This window comes from Carica papaya, chromosome 8 (assembly GCF_054855325.1).
Source record: "Carica papaya isolate Zhongbai chromosome 8, ASM5485532v1, whole genome shotgun sequence".
Classification (NCBI taxonomy): domain Eukaryota; kingdom Viridiplantae; phylum Streptophyta; class Magnoliopsida; order Brassicales; family Caricaceae; genus Carica; species Carica papaya.
Genome location: NC_142316.1, coordinates 2,459,585 through 2,472,228, shown reverse-complemented (window position 1 = coordinate 2,472,228; position 12,644 = coordinate 2,459,585). Strand labels below are relative to the sequence as shown.

The 12,644-nt window shown below is 33.9% G+C and overlaps 1 protein-coding gene across 1 annotated transcript; it reads left to right on the top strand.

Annotated features, from left to right (window-relative positions):
• Window positions 1–4,888: 4,888 nt before the first annotated feature.
• On the top strand, window positions 4,889–11,132 carry LOC110809330 (3-dehydrosphinganine reductase TSC10A-like). The gene is made up of 4 exons (XM_022035124.2): window positions 4,889–5,474; window positions 5,689–5,836; window positions 9,640–9,931; window positions 10,690–11,132. Coding segments are annotated over exons 1-4 (972 nt in total). The 5' UTR covers window positions 4,889–4,943; the 3' UTR covers window positions 10,691–11,132.
• The last annotated feature ends 1,512 nt before the right edge of the window (window positions 11,133–12,644 follow it).

The following is a 12,644-nucleotide window of genomic DNA, read 5'->3' as shown; positions in this document are numbered from 1 at the left end:
ACAGATCAAACGCGATGAACGACACAAATCGAAAGCGGACAGATATAAATAACCCCTATTCGCACCAAACCATAATCTTAGCCGCCAGAACCTCTCGCCAGAGAAAAAAACTCGGTTGCTGGGAAGGAGACCGTCGCCACCCGCCGCCGCACCGGAACCCTTTCCGATTGCCAAAAAAGGTAAAAACTTTTTTTTTTCTCAAAATTCAATTTTAAACACACCCATGGCCAAATTGGACAAAAAGAACCGGTCAATTGGCCGAAAAATGCGGGTGAAGCCTGGAGGTGCCGTCGCGGGAAATTTCACAAAACGCCTTTGATGAGGTCCTTTATGATTCCCATTTTGTGTAATTTTTTTACCATTGTGATCAACGTGTCCTTCTCTATCAGTTGACTGGAGCAAAACACCCAACTGCAACATGAGCCGAAAGAGCTGCCACATCGGAGAGCCCTGCCGCTAGTGAGTTTCGATTTTTTACGTTTTTTCGGCCAGCTGAGACCCTTTAACGAGTTTTCTCATAAGGATCAATACAGAATCGGTTGAATTCAGCTGAAAATAGCAGAAAACAGTCGACCCAAGGTGGACCATTGCCGCGGGCGGCAGCGCCATCGCCAGAGCTCGGCGGAGCCGCCGTGCCGAAATTTTGAAATTGGCCAAGTGGGCCCTGAGACTGATTTTAGGTTTATTTGGGGCATTTTTAGGTACTATTAGCGTGTTTTAATTCCTGAAGAAAAATTCAGGGAACTTGGGAATCGCACGTAGGCGCAGTCGAACAGGTTAACTTTTTGGATATCAAATCAAGTAAGGATTCTTCACCCTATTCCCTATCATAGAATTGAAGTCTAAATAAATAATAATACGATATTTGTATGAATTTAGATAATGTGCATAATTAATTACGAATTGCTAATGGAGCAAGAACCAGAAATTCTCTACTGTTGCTTTGTTGATTGTTTTATAGTTTAAATGCATGTTAGTACCTTATTAGTTGATCTTATAGCTTTGAATGCATGTATGGTTTATTCTATGTGTTTACTGCTGAATCGAAAAAAATAAAGGTTAAATGGTAAAAATTGTATGATGAAATGAATAGATGAAATGACAGCCTTACTGGATATCATAGGAGATGATAGACGGACTGGATACATAGGAAACCCTACCGTGAACGTTGTCTCATACTGGACGGGGTATAGAGATTTGATAATTTGGTGCTCATACCAGACGGGGTATGGGGACGGCTCGTTCCACTCTCATACCATACGGGGTATTGAGGTTTGGTAAATTGGCACTCATACCGGACGGGGTATGGGGATGGCTCGTAATTGAGAATGTTAAATGAAAGGGTTCACGTGTAGCAGGAACATCCCTATGAATCCCCATGGATACCAGCAGGTTGGTAAAAAGAGTGATAATTATTGTTTGATTTATTGATGATGGATATAGATTTATAATATGTGCTATGATTGCTGATTATACGTGGAATCATTATCTGTATCATATTATTATCTATATAGATTGTTTTTATAAATCCCACTACAGTAAGTAAACGATAAATGATTTTTATGATTAATAAATGAGTTTGCTAAATTTAGTGCTCCATTAGTATTTTTTTAATTTTATACCAACCTTTACTTCTGTGTCGGTGATATAGTGTGATATCCTTACTGGACTAGTGTAGCTTATCCCTTATTTAACTATTTCAGATCAAGAGAACCAGGTTACAGAGCCCGATATGCAAGAAGATTGCAAGTAGATGCTAGATTTCTTTATTTTATGTTTATTTCTTTATTTTTTGTGTTTATTTCAAAATAGTGAATTCCGTAACATTATTTGGTACTTTCAGTTATTTGTGTAAGGAATGTAAACTCTGAGCATTTATTACGCTTCCACACTTTAATTATCTTTTATTTCATTTAGATATTTTTGGGATCATTACAATATTAATCCTTTACAACCGATACGGAAAATCAAAGGTTGGTAAAAATGACAAAACAACCAATGAAGCTATTATCCTTTTTAGGAAAATTCATTTAATTAAAAAAAATATTAGTTTCATACTCATCTTTTAGGTTCTCAAATATGGCTTGTAAAGAGAAGAATTAAAATACCAATCCATTAGGCATTCTAAGAAACAACAATAATCAAACTTTACATTTTTACTTAGTTATCAGTGTCTCTTGGGGTCCATAGGGGTTCTCACTACACATGGACCCAATATTCAATCTCTTAATGAACTGACTGTCTCTATATCCTGTCTTGTAATGAGTGTCAAATGTACCACCACTTCAATACCCCATCTGGTAATGAGGGTGAATATGTGCTTCCCAACTCCTTCCGGTATGAGACTTCTTAGTTTCGTTCGACTGAGATAATATCCACAGTAGGGTTTGTCCTATGTACCAGGTCCGTACACTATTTCTCATGACACTAAGTAAGTCTTTCACATACATATCCCCATCATTAACCAGCTATCCATTACATACAACAATCTCATTTTATAATTACTGGACAATAGAATGACAATTAAATAGAAATACAATTTGATACATTAATAACTAAGAAAAGTGTAGTCAGGATATTTATTTTAAACCAATCAACCAATAGGGATAAAACGGTTAAGTAAACTAATAAACAGGGAGACAATTAAAATTAATAAATTAAAGCACATGATATAACAGTAACCAATTAAGGCAATATATAAATAAATAGGCAACAGAGATAAACTATACACTGATTAGTTACCGGCTCCATCGGTGATCTGTATTTAATTAATAAAAGATGTTTAATATCCACAAATTTCATCGTTTATTATTATTTAAACTTTAATCAATTGTACTGAAAAAAAAAAGATGAGGGATTCTTACCCTAGGTCAATGTTCGAAACATCACCTTTTTCACTGCACTTTCCGGTGGTTCCTGGATTTCTTGGATTTTTTTATGCGAATACCAAAAATATGCATCACATATCTCAAAATACCCAAAAAGGCAAAAAATAAAGGTTTTAAATTTTTTTAGGTATGTTTAGGGTTCCGGCACGACGCCGTTGCCGTGCTTGGGCGTCGGCTTCGCCGCCCACAATGGTGTTTCTTCTTAGTATGTCTGGTTTTCGACCAGTCTTGTGCAAAAACATGCAAAATTCGAGGTTAAGTGACCTCTGTTGGCTGAAATAAGGAAAAAAAACTGAAGTATTACCGGTAGGGTGGTTTTTCGATGCAGCGGCTCCGCTGTTCCTCTATTGTGGTCGAGGACTCTCTTTGGTCATCCTGCACTAGAAAAGAGTCAGGAATCCAATGGTCGGAAAATTAAAGGAAACAAGAAGGAGATTCGGGCTCACCAAAGGGATTTTGGGTCGCAGGTACGGCGGTTCGACCAAGCTCCGCCCTCTGTTTGCAGCTGCCCTTTTGGTTTTTTGGCATCGATATGAGTTTAGGGAGACTTAGAATTGAATTGTAAATTAAAAGAGGAAAACAAAACTCACCTTCTGACGTCGACGATGGTGGTCGGCTTTTCTTCCGACCGCCCTTCGTCTTCTTCTCCAGCAGGATTGGTTGTGGCTAGGGTTATGATTTTTGTGGAAGAAGAGTTTAAATACTCATCTTCATTAAATTCGGGCCATCCGTTCGAGGAGACGTGGCTCATTCCCACTTGTTTGATCAATCCTATTTAAGGAGTGAATCTGGATCGAACGATCAGATATAATTAGAATCGTTCGATCGCGCCTGAAGAGGAAACGAATCTGAACTGCCCATGTGCGCGAGAGTAGATCTGGGCCATTAGATTTGTTGGCATGTAGATCGCCTGTGTGGCTGCCCTCGTGGACTCGTGTCCACGTGTCTGCCACGCGGCGCATAGCGACTGACCGCGCTGCTGACTTGGCAGTTCACGTGGCCACTTTTATGTTTTTTTTTTTACTTTTTTTCTAGTTTATCATATTTCTTTTCAAATAAGTTATTTTTTATTTCCAGATTGGCCATGACTTTTGAAAATTATTTTCAAATATACCCAAAACATATATTTGTTCAAAATTTCTATAAAAAATTAAAAATTAAATTTTTTAAAATTATTTATTATTATAATTTGTTTATCCCAGACCCTGGTGTTATAGTTGTATAATAAATTGAAGTAGTTTTTTTATGAACTATGAATTGTTAAAAGTGCATCCGCTATGAGAAACCTGAAGAGATGGGAAAAGCTCTGATGAAGGCAAAATGGATCTTGTTTAGTGGGGAAAGGTCGTTGTTTCAATCGACCAACATAACAATGCTGATTGAGATATCCAGATAACAAACAGAGAAATAGCCAAAAAAAAATTTATTTTCATGCTTTTGTTTAATGGTTACTTTTTATTTTTCATCTCTTATGGGCCTTGTTATTGTCCTTTGTTGGTTCTTAAAATTTTTTTACTAATATTTTTGGTTTGTATCAATTAAGTCACTTGATTATTTGTTATTTTAGTGGTCCATTTTATTTTATTTCACTATTTAACTATTTTTATATTATTATATTATTATTATTGTTGTTATATTTTTTGAGCGACTATATAATTTTAGTATCGAGAATAACGCTTTATGTTCTTATATTTTATTTTTATATTTAAATTTTATAACTTATTTTATTTACCACTTTTAAATCAATTGATTTAATATTAATTAATAATTTTTTATAAAATTAAATATAATAAAATATTAAAATTTTTATTCAAGCGTCAATGTAAGTAAATATTTTTTAAATTCCTCTATTACAGGTGAAATATAAATATATTACAGTAAGATTAGATATACAATTAATTTTATTTTGTATTAAATATTTAAATTATATAATTAAATATAATTTAAATATAAAATAAGAATATAATATATTTAGAGTAAGTACAATAGAGATTCTTGCTTAAGTGTTAATTTTAATTAGTGAAGGAACTCTTCATCCTTCTGTTCCCGATATCAATGGCAGAGCTCTCTTTCCTTTATTTTCTTCTTCTTCTCCTCCCTTTCTGTCTACTGGTACTTCTAGCCCTAATTGTCCGGCCACGTCCTGTCAAGATCCCAATCAAAGGCCGTCATGTGTTCATCACTGGTGGATCCAGCGGCATTGGACTGGCCTTGGCTCACCGCGCCGCATCCGAAGGTGCTCGCGTCTCCATCCTTGCCCGTTCTCAATCCAAGCTTGAAGAAGCTCGCCGATCAATCCAACTCTCTACTGGCGTCGATGTGGCTACATTTGCGGCGGATGTCAGAGACTACGATGCTGTGGTTCGCGCGGTGAAAGCGGCAGGGGCTATAGATGTGCTGATCGTTAATCAGGGAGTGTTCGTGCCGCAGGAACTGGAGAAGCAGGGATTGGATGAGATCAGGTTTATGATAGATGTGAACTTGATCGGCAGCTTTAATATGATCAAGGCTGCATTGCCTGTAATGAAGAACAGGGAGAACGGAGCGCCCGCTTGCATTGGGTTAATGTCGTCACAGGCTGGTCAGGTTAGGATCATGAGATTGCAATGAATTGTTTTAAAAATCTTTTTATTCTTTTATATACTCCGAAGAAGAAAATTCTAATTCGTCCTTTGAAGAACTATTATTGATTCTCTGGGCCATAGTTTTCCCCTTTTATTGCTCTAGGACTTAGAAAAGGAATACTGATTTCTGAGTCGTCGTAATGTGGCTGATATGAAATTTTATACATGTGTTTTAGGTTGGAATTTATGGTTATACAGCATATTCAGCAAGCAAGTTTGGCCTTCGGGGTTTAGCAGAAGCATTGCAACAGGAAGTTATTGGGGATAATATCCATGTTTCTCTTATATTTCCTCCTGACACTGAAACTCCTGGACTAGAAGAAGGTAGGGAAGCTTTATTTTGCTTCTGTAGCACTTAGTGCGGAAATAGACCTGTCTAGTGATGCTATAACCTTTAGCTACTTGGTTTGCATAAGGAAAATCTCTTTCTCAATAAAATTGGGATCAAGAATGCTATTTTGATTGCTTTTCTGTGGGTGTTTAGTGACTTTTGTACTAAGAGCTTCTTTACTTTTCTTTGTCAACTGAACTTGTAAGCTGGTTTTGTGTTGAGAAAGCTATAGGTTAACAATGATGAACTTATACTGTTTCTAGATTACAAGTCAAGATGATGCAGAATTAGAGGAAACTACCGTGGTACACTTTTAGTGTTTGGAAATATTATGTAATATTTAGAACTACATATTTTGGTTGTCAAGGAAATTTAGATAATATTATTTAGACGAAGGGTATATTGAGTTTGATTAGGATTTAGGAATATTGAGACCCAGTTTGAACTGTTTAGAGGTTTCATTTTCTAAATTCATGTTGTGTTTTGGATGTCGTTTCCTTGATTTACATTTTAAAAAATGCATATTTTTAATACGTCAATAAATTTAGAAAATGAAAACTCCAAACAGTTTCTACAGCTAAGCCTCTCATGATATTTTTCATTTTAGTTTTGACATTATCTTTGTTTAGTTATGATTAAAAGGTATTAATAAGAGAATAAATAAGTTTAGTTGAAGTTATAATCTGATGCGTAATGGACTAACACTACATGTACTAAATAAATAGAAATTATAATTATATTAAACGTAGAACTACTATAATATTTAAGAGTCTATATTATTGAGAAATATTATTACACTTTTAGTAACTTAGGAATTTTATTTTTATTAGTATTTTTCTATTTGTATTAGGGTTAATATTCTTAATATTGTTAGTATTAGTTTCTTATTTATTCTTATTAGGATTAATATTCCCAACTCTACTAGTTTACTATTTCTTATTTTAATTATATCTAGTAAAGGTTGCTTAGAAATTATTATAAATAGTTTACTATTTCTTAGTGTAATTTCGCTTACTAGAGCATTCAGTTATTCAATAATATATTGAGAGTTTCTAAGTTTTCTGGTTGTGTGATGCAATCAAATTCTTAAATATGATGCTTAAAACTTCTTAGATGCGATGTTTAAGAAACTTTAGGTGTGATGTATAAGTTTTTATTTTGAAATTTTTAATTGGACAAATCAGATTTATTTGTGCTACATCAATTTGATATCAAAGCTAAACAAATCCTACACCTAAATTCTCAAAACTCTGCACTTAAACAGTCCCAGACCCATATGAAAAGGAATTGCCAAAAAGAATAAAAAATCCTAAAACAGCCAATAGCACCATTCACCAACCACCGCCTGGAGGTGGTTGACATAGCCTCTACCACCAACTTCAGAAGGTTCTGACCAGCGGAACCCCGAAGCCATGCTGCAAAACCCCAATGGCGAAAGTGCCGCACGCCAGCACAAGTTCTGTTCTGCTGCTGTCTCTCTCGATGCCATATTTCTATACAATTGTGTCTCACACTAGCTCTCAATCTGCAACTGCCACCTCCATTTAAGATCACTGACCAAAGATTGATGCCATCCAGTGACTGAAAGCCGGTGAGCGAATTCACTCGCGTGCACTGCAAGTGAGCATTGCAGATGCGCATTCTGTTTAACTTTTTTGAACCAGAGTTGACCAAACCGGTTCGCTAGACCGCTTTATCCTCTCTTAGACCAATTTTCAGCAGGATTCTAAGTATTTTTTTTTTGGTTCTTCCTGATTAGCAATCTCTTGACAAAAGTCAGTGCAAAGAAAAAGTTTTAAATATGTGGGATTATAAGGAGGAGAATGAGTCATAGCTTGAGGATGATGGTATTGACAAGTTCTTCTTGACAGTAGCCAAGCACAACTATGCAGTTCAAGTGAAAAGGGATTAAAAGTATTCTTCAATTTTTCAAACTGTAGCATGTTGTGGAAATAAATATAAGAAGTTTGTTATTTATGAAGATTATTGTGGAAATCTTGTTTCAATATCTACAGTTGAAAACGACTCAATCGTCTTTGAATGCAACCACGCCCCCAACCATATAGACTGGGATGGACGGATAAATCAAGCATTTTGGTAACACAACAAAATCTTGTTTCTATTCATCGTGGTACCTGCAACAAAATATTGTTTCTGCTACTCCTAATTTATATCAAATCTGCATTAGCTACTGAGATTTTTTCATTTTGTGAAAATATATACAGCAGTCTTTAGTAAGACCAATTGAGAATACTGGATTGGTCCATAGTCAAGTCCAGTTCGGTCCTCTTTAATTTCAGTACAGTTCTTTGGTCCTATGTTTTCGTCAGTTTGGGACCAATAAACATCTGTACGCCCTATCAGAGTTGTTCATGACAAAAACCAGAAGCAGAAATGGGAAGTAAGCGGGTAGTAATTTGAATGAGGATCTTCTTTCTCTATCTCTCTCTATCACTCACCACCCCCCAGGAAAAAAAAGAGAAGAAATCTTGATTCAATTTTTGGGGATTGTTACTATAATTAGTGGTAAAAGTGAATCAAACACAATAGTAAAATAAGGATTTGGAATGGCTATTCTATTCCAAAGGACCAAGTCCGGTTATGCAAAATCAAATGGGTATTTAGTCTTATCATAAATAGTTCAAAGAACCATGGTGAGACTTATCTATTTGTTATTATGAATATGTAGTTATCAATTTACATTATATTCATGGTAATGTCTCTGAAGTAGGTGCTGGAGAAAGATATGTAAATCACCCGAGAAAGAAAGTTGAAACTTAGACGACAATGATAGAGACAGGAAATATGCAGGAAAGTAAAGTATACTTAGAGCAGGACTTACAAGTCTTTTTCTCCAAGGAAAAATTTTATACTAAGCTCTGTCTCTCTCTCTTTCAATTTATAATCTTCAGAAAACTAGGTTTTACTGTTTTCTACAATGTGAAATCCTTGTATTCAGTACATGTTTATATAGACATACTGCATGTCTCTCAGAACAGGACAGTAGTTTTCAAACCTATGTTTAGTAGTGGAAATAAATGTTTGACCTAGCATAAAATATAAAAACCTTGGGAAAAAGTTTGTTCCTTCATTTTTGTGAATCTAATTTAATTAGTGCCAAAAATGTACAAGCTCAAAGTTTAGTCTCCCGAATGTAAACTTCATATTCTTATAATTCCTATATAATATTAGGTCTTTACAAATGTTCGTTTTTACTTTGTTTCTTTTGGTTCCATATGTTATATGTTGTTGATTCTAGGGCGCATAGATTCAGATGTTTATGAGCTTTATGAATTAGTTTTCTTTTGAGTGAATTTACAAGTATTTAGAGAAAAAATATATTAGGAGTCAATCACAAATTGTTATTAACTAACATTTTATTGAAAAAAAAGTTAAGCAAATTGTCAGAAGTTAGATTTAATATACTTCATGTATATACAATAGTTAGTTTACTATATTATTGTTTTTGTGAGTAATTTACTGTTCTGTTAAAGTTTTAATTATTGATCAAATAAGAATTAATTATTAAACACTAATAATATACTCAGTATATTATATACAACAATGTCTACTTCTGTTCTAAAGACATGGAATTGCACAGTTTGCTTTTATTTATTATTTTAACTATCCAATGTTTAACGTAATAAATTTGTTCGGCCAGTCAAATGTACACCAAAGGTACCAGTATACCAAATGCTATTCGTAGTACATGTTACTCTGATTTCACTTCTATCATATTTACATTTGTTGCTGCTCATTTTTGATGAGATCACTATTTCATTCTGTTGCATGTCAGAGAGCAAGATAAGGCCAGAACTCACGAGTATCATATCATCCTCTTCCGGTGCAGCCAAACCTGATGAAGTTGCCAAGAAAGCTCTAGATGGCATCAAATCTGGGACTTTCATAATTCCCTGCAACTTTGAGGGACTTCTACTTTCCATAGCAACTGCTGGTTTATCCCCCCAGAGGTCATTCTTGTTTGCGTTTGTTGAGGTGGTTACTGTGGGTATACTACGAATTGCAGCTCTGTTTTTCCAGTGGAGTTGGTACACAACAATAGAGAAATGGCACAAACAAAAGAAATAGTAAGTACCTGAATAGCCCTGATACTGCTGATGTTTGGACCTATTTTCCCTTGAATAGCCTTGATACTCCTGTTGCTTGATTCTTTTTGTTATTCTCAATTTCAAAGACGAAGATGACACGTAACAAGGGTTAAGTTTCCTTGTGTGTCTGACGGAACAAAGTATGAGTATTTACTGGTAAGCAAACAGTGAAGGATAAATTAAATCAGATAATTTTTTTTATCAACAGCCCCATTTGAGATATGCAACTTCTTTTTTTCTTTCTCTGTTCCTATCCAATAGAGACGTCACTTGGGTCAAATAGAGAACCTTCTCTATCTACATAAATTGATGGTTGCATTCCGATTTCTTAAAGATAACAGTTCAAGAAAAATTCTGAATTGGATCCCAAGTCTTCCCCTTGTTTAGTTTTTTTATCCAGTCCAGAAGACTCGAAAGACAGACACGTTTTGTCTCCTTGCAGTTCCTAATTAAACGAATTAGGAATGTCTCTTTTGGTTCCTGTCAGTTTAGTCGTATCAGACTTTATGACATGCCATATTAGGTTATAGTGCTAGTTTAAAATTGTTTGTAAGAAAATATTTTGGGCCATGACTTCTTACACTTTATGTTTTCAACTTAAAATGGTCAGGAATATATAAGAGCTTGATTGTGTATACAAATGCTGCCTTCTTGTTACATCTTTTCTACTGGGTACTATCTGAAATCAAATCCTATTTTACTGATTGAAAAGTTTTTTTGCACATCACTGATTTCAGGGACTATAAGAAGGCCGATACTCCATTGGGGTACAACTCCTTTGTGGTGCAGCCTGAAGTTTCAAATGTTAGATCAAGTTACTAAAGTTGCGGAGGACATTAATATCCTTGAGTTCTATTATGTTACATCATCATATCTAACTTGGGTTTATTACTGATCAAATGGATATATTATGTTTTAGCAAAATTCATTTCGAAAAAAGCCTGAAAGTGAAAGCTTTATGCTTTTCGCCAACTGCAATATTACAAAGTGGCCACTCGGGACTTTTGTCTTGCCGATGCTGTGGCTTCAGGGATTCTGATTACTAGAGGAATACAAATGTGTTCAAAAGCTGGGATGGCCAGATTAGGATCCAGCGCCTTCTAGCTTTGTGTTTGAACATCTTGGGTTAAGGCTTCTCTTATATACAAATTGGTTCAAATTCTGGTTTTTATTTGATCAAGTCAGGGTGTTATTTTTGGTCCCTTCCCTTGTTTTTCTTGATTTCTCAAGCTGTATCTAAACAGGACTTTTTTCCCCCCAAAAGAAAACTTTTTTGATCTGAGTTTTTATTATATTATTCATAAATTCATGTGGCTACAATGACTGTTCTTTAAGTTTTGGTAAGAAACAGGTCTTCAAATGCTTCATTTTTGTTTCTGATACCTACAGAACTTTTTCGATTTTTATTTTCTTTTGAGAAAAATTGGAGGGACATGGATGTTTCTTTTTTTTTTTATTTTTTCATTCTCTCGTAGAAGATTTTATGAAAGTATTAGAATCTTTTTATGTAAAAGTGATCCTCAGAAAGAAGTTATCTTGCTTCTCTGATTATCTGACTCCCAATAATCTGTTCTTCATTCAATGAAGTCGGGTCCAACGGTTATTCAAGTTTTAGTTTAATATAAAAAATTTAAAGTTTCTGTTCATGTTTGGTGCAAAATTAAATGTATCACCTTATACTGAAAAAATAATTTATTGGAGGTGATTTTCTCAGAGAAAAACACAAAGCTCCTATTCCCATGAAGACTGTAGAAGAATTACCTTGCTTCTCTTTGTTTTTCACCAATGAGGTTTGTTTTAAGGGTTATTCAAGTTTTAGTTTGAAATAGGCATTTAGGTTTCTACTCATTTTTAGTGCAAAATTAAATATACTATGTTGTATTAAAAAATATTTTATTTTTTTAAAAAAATTAGTATATACATATTTTTTGTGGTGGATGATGATTTGGTTAGAACCCATGTGAAATATACACATGTTGTACTGAGGTGAAAAAAATTTATTAGATACACCATACTCATTAGATACAATTCACTATAGTAGACCCTTTGATTAATCTCAACAAAAATGTCAAGGTTCTTAATTGCACCATCGATGCAAGCATTTAATTCTTAAATCAACATTTCCCCCAAATACAATGTTATTTTTATTTATATACTAAATGCTAGAATTTTAATAATCTTAATCATAATCATAATCTGTATGTGTATATGTATATGTGAAAACTTATAAGAAATTTAGTAATTATCTATACAATGATGAAGAATAATAATTGAGTTTGGTAGGATTAGAGTTAATTGTTTTGTTAATTGTATTTGTTTATTATAAATAATTGTCCTTTTAAAAAAAAAAAAAATCTAAATACAAGTATGTTTTTTGTATGTAATCATGTAGATAAGATTTTGTTGACATATGTGTTATAAAACAATATACTTTTTTATATACTTGATTCTTAAATGCAATGTAAAAAAAATACATTTAATAACATATCTCCTCTTCTTCATTTTTTTAAAAATAATTTTGAACACATTTTTCGAAGAAATTTTTATGAGTAAAATTTTGAAAATAAAGAAAAATGTAAACCATCAATAATAATAGAGAATAATAACACTTGGATTCTTCAATTACTTTTTTTTTTTTTTTTTTTTTTTCTTGTTAATAATAATATCTTTGGAATTTTTCACATTCCTATTT

Excerpts from the sequence above, each read along its gene's own strand:
- LOC110809330 (XM_022035124.2), top strand. The coding sequence starts at position 4,944 with ATGGCAGAGCTCTCTTTCCTTTATTTTCTTCTTCTTCTCCTCCCTTTC. Across the intron at positions 5,475-5,688 it reads TGTCGTCACAGGCTGGTCAG|GTTGGAATTTATGGTTATAC; the intron begins GTTAGGATCATG and ends CATGTGTTTTAG. Across the intron at positions 5,837-9,639 it reads AACTCCTGGACTAGAAGAAG|AGAGCAAGATAAGGCCAGAA; the intron begins GTAGGGAAGCTT and ends GTTGCATGTCAG.